This window comes from Myotis brandtii, unplaced genomic scaffold, assembly GCF_000412655.1.
Source record: "Myotis brandtii unplaced genomic scaffold, ASM41265v1 scaffold74, whole genome shotgun sequence".
NCBI lineage: Eukaryota > Metazoa > Chordata > Mammalia > Chiroptera > Vespertilionidae > Myotis > Myotis brandtii.
This window is the reverse complement of record NW_005370944.1, coordinates 796744-807459: the sequence shown is the minus strand read 5'-3', so window position 1 is coordinate 807459 and position 10716 is coordinate 796744. Positions and strand designations below refer to the sequence as shown.

Below are 10716 nucleotides of genomic sequence, written 5' to 3'. Positions count from 1 at the left end.
TGGCAGATATGTGATGGCGAATTAGACACATGGTCTAGTTGAGAAGAGAGAGGAAAACAGATCATCACTGGATAATAAAGTGTGATCAGTTCCGCTAGAGATAGACAAGCAAGAGGTAAGGGTGAAAGGCTCTAGGTTCTCTGAACACCTCAGTTTTCCTTATAGATACGTTTTTCGGTATGTAGGGAGGGTAGCATGGGGTGGAGGCTCTGTCCCAGCAATCTAAGTTCTTCCCTCCCATAGAAATACTATGAGGAAGTGACTCTGTCTTCTGTGGTGGTCATAGTGGGAGGTGCTCTAAGAACCCTCAGTACCTAATCTAATCCCTCTTTTTTGTTTTGTTTTTTAATCATCACCTGAGGATATTTTTCCATTGATTTTTAGAGAGAGTGGACGAGAGAGGGAAAGTCAGAGAGAAATATCAATCTGAGGGAAACACATCCATTGATTGCCTCCTGCATGTGCCCCAACCAGGGCCCAGGCCAGGGAGGAGCCTGCAACCAATGTATGTGCCCTTGACCAGAATCGAACCCAGGACCCTCCAGTCCGCAGGCCGATGCTCTAACCACTGAGCAAAAAAAAGGCTAGGGGGAGATATGCTGTTAGTATGATTCTTTTTTAAAAATATATTTTTATTGATTTCAGAGAGGAAGGGAAAGGGAGAGAGAGATAGAAACATCAATGATGAAAGAGAATCATTGATCGGCTGCCTCCTGCACGCCCCCCACGAGGGATCAAGTCCACAACCCGGGCACGTGCCCTTGACTGGAATCGAACCTAGGATCCTTCAGTCCCTAGGCCGATGCTCTATCCACTGAGCCAAACCAGCTAGGACTGTTTGTATGATTCTTATTTTTCTGTTTTATTATTCCTTAGTATATGGTGAAGCTTCCTTTGAAATGCAGGCTGATTTATCTGAGCCAGGGGACCCCAGGGAAGGTTGATGTTTACAGATGGACATAACATAACAGAGAAAACAGTACCCCTCTTTTCCTGGGCATGTGTGGTAGAGGCTGTGGGAATCAGTGTAGGGGAGGCAGAGTCAGGATTGTAGCCCCCTCACACAAGGTTCCCTGGAGCTTTGGCTACTGTGTTCTTGGACCCCTCCAGGGGGCTGCCCACCTCCTGGGCTGTTGACTGTGGAGGTCCAGATGTCAGAGCCTTTCTCCACAGGATATATATAGTAAAATTATTCCACATCCAAGGCCCAGGCTAGCCTTTGCCATACAGGGCTCCTGGTGACTCTCCTTGACTTCTGTGTGTTGTGACTTGTGAGCAGTTCAGCCTGGAGGAGAGGCTGGGGTTCTGAGTGCTGTAGAACTTAGGGCAGGGAGGATGAGAGGAGTCCCCAGAACTGACTGCCTTCCTGAATCCCACATCATCCCATCTGACCCTCCAACAAGCTTGTCAGTCCAGCATTATCCCATTTTACAGATTAAGAAAGAGAAGCTCAGGCAGGTTAAGGGCCTTGCATGTGATATTTGCCATCATGATCAAGCATCAATGAGTCCCTGCTTAGATCACAGCAATTCTTTGTTCAAACCTGCTAATAATTGTGATACTCAGAGTAAAACCTGGTCTTCACAATGACCTCCAAAGTTCTGCTCACTGCCTTTCCCCTCTGACCACCCCTGTCCTGCTCACCAGCTCTCCCCACACTGGCCTCTTTGCTATTTACTCCAGAACACGGCAGGCACATTCCCACATTCCCACCTTAGGGCCTTCCCTCTAGCTGTTTCTTTTGCCCAGAACCCTCTCTTGTCCTCACCGCCAAGTTTGTGCTTAGATGTCAGCTTCTCAATGAGGCTTACTTAGACAACATTTTAAGTTCTGCAGCCCTGGCTAGTTTGGTTCAGTGGATAGAGCGTCGGTCTGCGGACCAAAGGGTCCCGGGTCCCGGTCAAGGGCACATGCCGGGGGGGTTGCGGCTCGATCCCCAGTGGGAGGCGTGCAGGAAGCGGCCTATCAGTGATTCTCTCTCATCATTGATGTTTCTATTCCTTCCTCTCTGAAACAATAAAAATACATTTAAAAATAAATAAATAAATAAATAAATAAATAAATAAATAAATTCTGCAAACTGCTACCCACCCCCTTTTTGTAGCACTTATTTTTCAACATACTATACGATTTATTTATTATTCTTGTTTGACTATTTTCCCTTCACAAGAATGTAAACTCTACAGAGACAGAGGGATCAGTACCTTGTCCTCCGATGTATCTCCAGCCCTTTGAACAGTCCTGGCATTTAGCAGGTTCTCAAAAAATGTGTCCCGTGGAGGACGAATGAACACTTAGATCTAAGGATTGCAGACTGGAAGCCTCAGAACTGGTGGAGGCTTCTGGTTACTTGAGAGCGGGAGAGCGATTGCAGGAATGGCCGCAGGGGGCTCCCGCGCCTCCCAGGCTCTCCCTCTCGAGGAACTACGTTTCCCATGAAGCTCTGGGCGCAGAGGGGCCGCGCGGTTGCTGCCGGGAAGGGCATACGTGCGAGAAGTCAGGTCCGTTGCTGCCGGGATGGCCTCTCAGCGAGGTGGGCTTTGCGTCGGGGTGCAGGCGAGCGAGGGTGTGGATCGCGTCCTGGGGACCCTTCCTGACTTGATATGGCAGGTCGAACCCACCCTCGGGACTTTGCGGAAAGATGGATGGGCGTCAGGAAGGGGAGGGGTACCTGCGATGGGGACTGAGTCGTTACTGCAGCCCTCGAGGAAGGTCGTTAGGGAAAAGGCCGCACGAGGGTCGCTTTGAGACCGCGTGCAGTGGAAAAGGTTCCTTCCTCTCCCTTCCCGTCATCTCGGTGCAGCCATCTGCCCCACGTCAGCAGAGGAGCCTCATTGCCCGTTTTATAAATAGGAACACTGGGGCCTGCAGAGGAGCAGGGTCTCAGCTAACAGCCTACAAACCCCTTATGTGACTTTGCCCCGCAGCTGGTGTCAAGTTTCCCCGGGACAGTAGAGTCAGGCCTCAGGGGTGGAGTGGAAGCTGACCCTCTGTCTGTGCCCCCAGTGTTCCCACTTTCCTGTGCGGTGCAGCAGTATGCCTGGGGGAAGATGGGTTCAAACAGTGAAGTGGCTCGGCTACTGGCCAGCAGTGACCCACTGGCCCGGATCTCAGAGGACAAGCCATATGCAGAGGTGAGAGCCCGGCAGCCCACTTAGACTCCTCCGCTCAACAGGACCTGAGGCAAGGCACGTGGATCACCTGGGAGGGGGAAGCTGCACCCAAAGAAGAAAGGTTTTCTCATAATAGGTTGGGGCTTCCAGTATCTCCTTCCTCAAAGAACTCTTAGCACTTACTGAATTTTATTCAGTCTTCTTTGACAATTAAAATTTTTACTTTGACTTTTACATTTTTATTTTATTTAAAAAAATTATTTATTGCCCTGGCCAGTGTTTCTAAGTGGTTAGTCTTGATCCCCACCGGCACTGAAGGGTCGAAAGGTCGTGGGTTCTAGTTCCTGTCAAGGGTGGGTACCTGGGTTGCAGGTTCAATCCTCTGCTTGCAGGAGGCAACCAAGCCATGTATTTCTCACACTGATGTCTGTCTGTCTCCCTTCCTCTCTCCCTCCCTTCCACTCTCTCTAAAAAATGAATGGGGGAAAAATATCCTCTGGTGAGGATTAACAAAATAAAAGTATTTATTGATTAGAGAGACATTGATTTGTTCCACTTGTTTATGCATTAGTTGGTTGCTTCTATTTTTTATTTATGTATTTTATTTTTATTTTTAATTTCAGAGAGGAAAGGAGAGGGAGAGAGACAGACATCAATGATGAGAGAGAATGGCTCATCAGCTGCCTACTGTATACCCCATACTAGGGATGGAGCCCACATCCCGGGCATATGCCAACTGGGAATGGAACTGTGAACTCCTGGTTCATAGGTCGACGCTCAATCAATGAGCCATGCCGGCAAGGCATTGGTTACTTCTTGTATGTGCCTTGACTGGGGATCAAACCCACAACCTTGGAGAATTGGGATGATGCTCTAACTAACTGAGCTACCCGGCCAGGGCACTAACTTTTACATTTTTAAACCTAAAATTATAGGTTTAAATTATATTTTTGCCCATTTAGTAGAGAAAAAGCCAAAAGCATAGGGAGGCTTTAGCCTCTAAATCTGAGACTGGCATAAATGAATGCTAACACCTCATGGAGCTATTTGAGCTTCAGAGATTTCTAGTGACCGTGACAGTGCAGGTGTTATTCTCCTTGTTGGACAGATGAGAAAACTGAGACCCAGAGACAGGAAATAAGTAGTCTAAGCCTCCACAGCTGGTTAGAGGCAGAACCTGGACTAGACCCTGGGTCTCCTGACTCCTGGTATTCTGGGGTCCGCTGCCTCACTTTAGGTCCATGATTGCATGAGGATTTATACCCAGTGCTGGGAGGCCTGTCTTGGGATTCAACTGCCCTATGGGGAATACAGGGTAACTCTGGCATTGGGGCAGGCAAACTGGTGGTGTATGTTTTTCTCTCTTTCCTCCCAAATTTCCTGTTTTTCCAGCTGTGGATGGGGACTCACCCCCGGGGAGATGCCAAGATTCTTGACAGTCGAATCTCTCAGAGGACCTTAGGCCAGTGGATTGCTGAGAACCAGGACTGCTTAGGCTCAAAGGTCAAGGACACCTTTAATGGCAAGCTGCCCTTCCTCTTCAAAGTGCTCTCGGTTGAAACAGCCCTCTCCATCCAGGCACACCCTAACAAGGTATAGGATCAGAATGGGGTACAATCAGGGTAGAGAAGAGCTTACTTTTAAGGCCCTCTAACGATTTTTTAAAAAAATATGTTTTTTATTGATTTCAGAGAAGGGAGAGGGAGAGATAGAAACATTAATAATGAGACAGAATCATTCCCCACATTGGGAATTGAGCTCGCAATATGGGCATGTGCCCTGACCAGGAATGGAACTGTGACCTCCTGGTTCATATGTCGATGCTCAACCACTGAGCATGGCAGTCTGGCCCTTTTGACAACTTTTACTGCTCCTTTTACCCTACCTATGCTAGGCTTCAGCTCAAAGCTAAATCCAGGCCTGACAACTCGGCAAGGCCAGATGTGGTGACACATGCTGGCAGCTAAGTCTAAGTGAACAGCTGACCAGCCTGTGCCAGGGGAGTTTCTCTCACTTTACCCAGCCCAGGACTATTCATATCTGACATTTTCCTATTTGGTTCTTTTAGAGAATTCACCTTTTAGGGCAGGGCAGGTACCCTAGCTGTTGCCTCAACTCCACCCCCGGGAGTCTTTCTGCAACAAGCCCATGAGTAACATCATAAGTATTTGCCTATCCAAACTCCTCATTTCTAGATGAGCAAAGTAAGACCCAGAGAAGTGAGGGATTTACCCAAAGTCACACAGCTTGTGTCAGAGTGTGGCTTGGTGTTTGGGTTTCCTGATTCGCAGTCCAGGCCTCTTAAAGACTGCCCCAGTTCTCCTCCAGCTTTGGCCCATGTCTCTGCCCTGGGTTGGCTGAACCTGGAATTTCTGCATTATGCCTTGACTGGGCTTGTTGCTAGAAGTAGGAAGCTACTGCTTTCTGGGGCCTGGGAGGGTAGGGAGCAAGGCCTGGGTGGGACTGGTATCCTGCTAGGTGATGGCTGCACCTTGACCTTCCTCCTCTTCCCCTGGCCATCCCACAGGAATTGGCAGAGAAGCTGCACCTCCAGGCTCCACAGCACTACCCTGATTCCAACCATAAGCCAGAAATGGCCATTGCCCTCACCTCCTTTCAGGGCTTATGTGGCTTCCGGCCAGTTGAGGAAATTGTGACCTTTCTGACAAGTAAGGTTGAGCAAAATGCCGACAGCATGCATATTGGGGCTAGAATACATGGGCAACCCAGGGCTGAGCTAGAACAGTGGCCAAGAACAGAGGTTGGATGTCACAGGAACTGAAAGGCTGGTTAGCCTCATGAATTCTTGAAGCCACTGGGATAATCCCATGAGACCAGGCTTAGGTGTGGTTGCTGAGGGCTGGTGGTGAGCAGTTGGTTTTCACTGCTTAGCACCGCCTGACTTCTTGGTTAGGGATGGGATGGATAGGCCTCCTGCAACTTCCCACTTCTGTGGGTTCCATCTTGCCATTCCTGATATGGGCCCTGGCCTGGCCTTCCTGCAGAAGTGCCTGAGTTCCAGTTCCTAGTTGGAGATAATGCAACAACCCAGCTGAAGCAGAGCCTAAGCCAGGACTCCCAAGCCATGGCCTCTGCTCTGCAGAGCGGTTTCTCCCACCTGATGGAGAGCAAGAAGCAGCTGGTGGTGGAGCAGCTCAACCTGCTGGTGAAGCGGATCTCCCAGCAAGGTGGGTGTCACCATGGGCTGGGGCCAGCATCCTGTCCTAGGTCCCCAGCACAGACACTGGGCTGTGGGGACAGGGTTCTCAACCCCTTTGCTCAAGTGGAACACTAAAACAGGCCCGACTTAGGTGGCCTGTTGGTGACTTGGCATTTCTTTCTTAACCTTTGTGGAGCAGGGCCCTAACTGGCCATCTTCTCTAGATGGCTGGAGACTGATTGGCCTGGAAGACAATTAGGATGTTTTTCACCCAGGCATTCTGAGATTTCCCCAGCCATACAGCTGCCCCCTATGGATGGATTTGCACTTTGGAGCTAGATAGCAGGAAGAAGGAAGGGAATTTTCTCTCTCCTCCATAAGCCTGGTGCTCAGAGCTCTCAATTAGTATATCTTAAATACCTGCCCTGTGCCCAACCTTGTGCTAATTAAGGAGAGTTCAGGAAATGACTGTGGTGGGTGTGGTCATCTTTGGGTTAGAGAATCAATAGTGAAAAACAAGGCAGAATGGACTCTCACCTATGAGCTAATATGACACACATGAGGCCCCAGCTCCTTCTCCAGGTAACCCCAGAACTCTCCTGATTCTGTCTCTACACATTTCCCCTGCTACCTTTGAGCCACAAGTAACTGTTTTACCCAAGTCTACCAACCAATTGTTTTGTTTTTTTTTGGTGTTTTCTCTGCTTGTATGCCTGTCCCTTTAGGGATTTTTGCACTCACAGCAGAAGTGATTCCTTTTACCTGGAAATCCCACAGCACCCTGTTCATATGTCAGGTATAGCCCTTGACACCTGTGAGTCTATATCCTGTGCACACACAGGCCATAGACCTGTCTCCTTGACCTTTCTGTGTCCCAAGTGCTTAGCCCAGAGTAGGCATTCAGCTGTATGAACTCAGAACCCTCCAATGTAGACCAGCTGGTTTCTTCATGTGACACTGACACACCCTGCTTTTACTTACAAATACCCTCCCCTCCAGTACATTTAAGACAACTCAGCTGCTATCCCCCACTCCTTGCCCATTTCTAAAAACCTTCCCTCACCACTCTAGCCCAAGCTGAACTCACATTTTGGGCCTTGGTGCATTCTGTCTCATGCTATCTGTGGTGACCAACCTGGGACTGAGTAATTTTCTGAGATGCAGTACTTTCAGTGCTAAAAAAGGGAAAGGCTGAATTCTTGTGTTATCTCTTAATTAGATTTTGAGCTCCTAGAACAGTGGTTCTCAACTAGGGGATATTGGCAATTACCTGGAGACATTTTTCCTTGTCAAAACCTGGGTTGAGCCCTAACCAGTTTGGCTCAGTGGATAGAGCATCGGCCTGCGGACTGAAAGGTCCCAGGTTCGATTCCGGTCTAGGGCACATGCCCAGGTTGTGGGCTCGATCCCCAGTGGGGGCATGCAGGAGGCAGCAGATCAATGATTCTCTCATGGTTGATGTTTCTCTCTCTCTCTCCTTCTCTGATTAAAAAAAATAAAAACACAAAAAAAAACCTGGGTTGAGGTGCTAGTGGTATCTTGTGGGTAGAACTTAGGGATGCTGCTAAACATCCTACAATGCACAGAACAGCCCCCATAACAAAGAATCACCTGGCCCAAATTGTCAATAGTGCTGAGGGTGAGAAACAAACACTCTAGCTTAAAAAAAAACCACACACACAATGTTTTTATTGACTTTTTAGAGAGGGAGGGAGGAAAACGTGATGAGAAACATCCATTGGTTGCCTCCTGCAAGCCCCCTCCTGGGGATCAAGCCCCCAACCCGTGCATGTGCCCTGACTGGGAATCGAACAGGCATGGGATGAGGTTCAACCAATTGAGCCACACTCTAGCTCTTTTAATGCCTAGTGTAGTGCTAGGCATACAGAAAAATTGCCATCTGTGCAAGCTGGAATATCAAGGAAGGCTGGTCTCCAAGAGGTTGAGCATGTGGCTGGTTTAGATTCTTGTGGGCAGGCACTTGACTAAGATGGGGCTGTGAATACCACTGAGTGTCCGTAAATGCTCTTGGGGTGCTCTGTGATTCTCAGTGGCTGCCGGAAACAATGTGGAAGATATCTGTGGGGAGCTCCTACTGCAGCTGCACCAGCAGTATCCAGGTGATATTGGATGCTTTGCCATCTACTTCCTGAACCTGCTTACCCTGAAGCCAGGGGAAGCCATGTTTCTTGAGGCCAATGTGCCCCATGCCTACCTGAAAGGAGGTGAGCCACATTTTAGCAGTGAGCCCCACTGCCATTTCCCTTGGGCCCTGTTTCCCCATCCAGACAAATGACAGAGAGGGTGGTTGAGGGGACCTTTAAGGTCCCATCCAGCTCTGACTTCCCAGGGTTCCAGAGTTCCTGAGTCAGCAGGGAAGATGAATACTAAGACGATATCAGACACTGCTTGAATCATCACACCAACTCCTTGAGGTCATGATACTCATGTTAAACCCTGTCAATGTGTGGGGACCAACCACAATTTGAACCTAGGCTATATTGGATCAAGTCTGCTGTTCTCTCCCCTGCATTACACTGCCTTCATTTTTGTCCTATTAACCCAAGGATTTTACATTAAAATACATGTTGCCACAGAAGGGTGCTCCATTTTGATTGCTGGCCCTATATCCATTCTTGGACAGGAATTTCTGGGAGAATTAAGAGTCTGAGGAGGGTTGGGGCTCCCCAAAGGTGAACATGACTACCCCTAACAACAGTGGGTGAACTGTCACCTGTTTTTGGTGTCCAACGTTTTAACTTATTCTCCCAGAGAATGCAATTCACACATTTTTACCTAGCTGCTGTGGATTTGTAGTGCTCAAGTTTGAAGGACCAGCCTTGGAGAGCCAAACACCAAGGCATCCTTCATCAGCTTAGCATGACAATTCTCTGTCCTCAGACTGTGTGGAGTGCATGGCATGTTCAGACAACACAGTACGTGCTGGCCTGACATCAAAGTTCATCGATGTGCCAACTCTGTGTGAAATGCTCAGCTATACCCCCAGCCCCAGCAAGGACAGGCTCTTTCCTCCAAAATGGAGTCAGGAAGACCCCTACCTTTCTCTCTATGCACCCCCTGTACCAGACTTCGCTGTTATGAAGATGGAGGTGAGTAGGGGGCCATGGTGGGTGTCCTTTTTGTGTGTGTGTGTGTGGGGCGGGGCATGATAAACCTGGCAAGATACACATTGTGGGCTATACTTGGGGCTGGGTTTCCTTTTCTTGTTAAGTTCATTTGGTGAGAGATGGCCCAGGGCCTGCCCACTCCTCTCTGTACCAGGGTCCAGATGTAGGCCTCCATGCTGACAAGAGCCTGAGCAGTGGGAGAGAAGGCGGTCCTTGGGGTTGTCCTGTGCCTGTGAACTGTAGGAGCAGAGTCTGAACTACATCATTCTTTTGTTTCTTCCCACCCAGGTCCCTGGTTCAGTCACTGAGTATAAAGTCTCAGCATTGGATTCTGCCAGCATCCTCTTAATGGTGCAGGGTACAGTGACAGCCAGCACTCCCACAGCCCAGGCAGAAATCCCCCTGAAGCGTGGTGGAGTGCTCTTCATTGGGGCCAATGAGAGTGTCTCACTGAAGCTCACTGTGCCTGAGGACCTGCTGATATTTCGTGCTTGCTGTCTGTTGTAGAGGGCATAGCCATCCTGGCTCTCCTGCCCAGTCATCTTAAATCCTGGCCAGTCTTAACTCCTCAGGTCCAGCCCAAACTCCTTCCCTGCTCTGGACTCTGAGTACTTTCTAGAAGAGCTGGTATAGAGCAGTGAACTCAAAAGGTAGTGACTCCTAAGCAAGCCTTGGCTGAACCATCTTCCTGGGAGGAGGGGCTCATGTGAGGAGTAAGGGCCAATACTCCACTTGTATTCTCACCACACCTGAGACAGACTCAATGCAGGATAGAGCAGCTATTTCACCTACAGTATTAGACAGGTTGGTGAAATCTATGGTTAGCTCAGTGTCAGTTATAGCAAAAGGGTAGTAACTAATTTCTAAGAACAGGGTTCTGGCCCTGGGAGTGCCCATTTCTTCAGTGGCAGAGGAGTGAAAGGTTAGGCCTGTGGACCAGTATTGCTCCTCGTCACTCTCTTGCTTTGTCAAAGCAATTAAAGATCACTTGTATTAAGGCACTGAATCTTTGGTATTTCAGTCTCTGAAGTGGGTAGGCTGGACTCTAGAGCACTTTAATAGGAAGGTGTGGCCAGCTTCAGCCTCAGATGCAGAGCCTACAGGCAGGCCTTGGGCCCTTCAGCCCTGCAGACAGTGGAAAGTGGGTATAAAAGAGCAAGATTCTTAAGCAGTGGTTCTCAACCTGTGGGTCGCGACCATCGGAAAACACACATAGCATATCAGATATTTACATTACGATTCATAACAGTAGCAAAATTACAGTTATGAAGTAGCAACAAAAATAATTTTATGGTTGGGTCACAGCATGAGGAAC

General features: G+C 48.8%; 1 protein-coding gene across 3 annotated transcripts; it reads left to right on the top strand.

The window, feature by feature from the left end:
• Nucleotides 1–2456: 2456 nt before the first annotated feature.
• On the top strand, nt 2457–10407 carry MPI (mannose phosphate isomerase). Of its 3 annotated transcripts, none has more exons than XM_005882762.2 (8): nt 2457–2533; nt 3007–3134; nt 4506–4706; nt 5641–5782; nt 6119–6301; nt 8325–8498; nt 9175–9383; nt 9690–10407. In XM_005882762.2, exons 1-8 carry the CDS (start codon nt 2518–2520, stop codon nt 9906–9908), a joined length of 1272 nt encoding a protein of 423 aa, XP_005882824.1. In that variant the 5' UTR covers nt 2457–2517; the 3' UTR covers nt 9909–10407. The 3 variants fall into 3 exon arrangements, with proteins under 3 accessions (XP_005882824.1, XP_014385946.1, XP_014385945.1); XM_014530459.1 differs by having other exon boundaries at nt 2532–2606; XM_014530460.1 differs by lacking the exon at nt 8325–8498.
• Nucleotides 10408–10716: the final 309 nt, after the last annotated feature.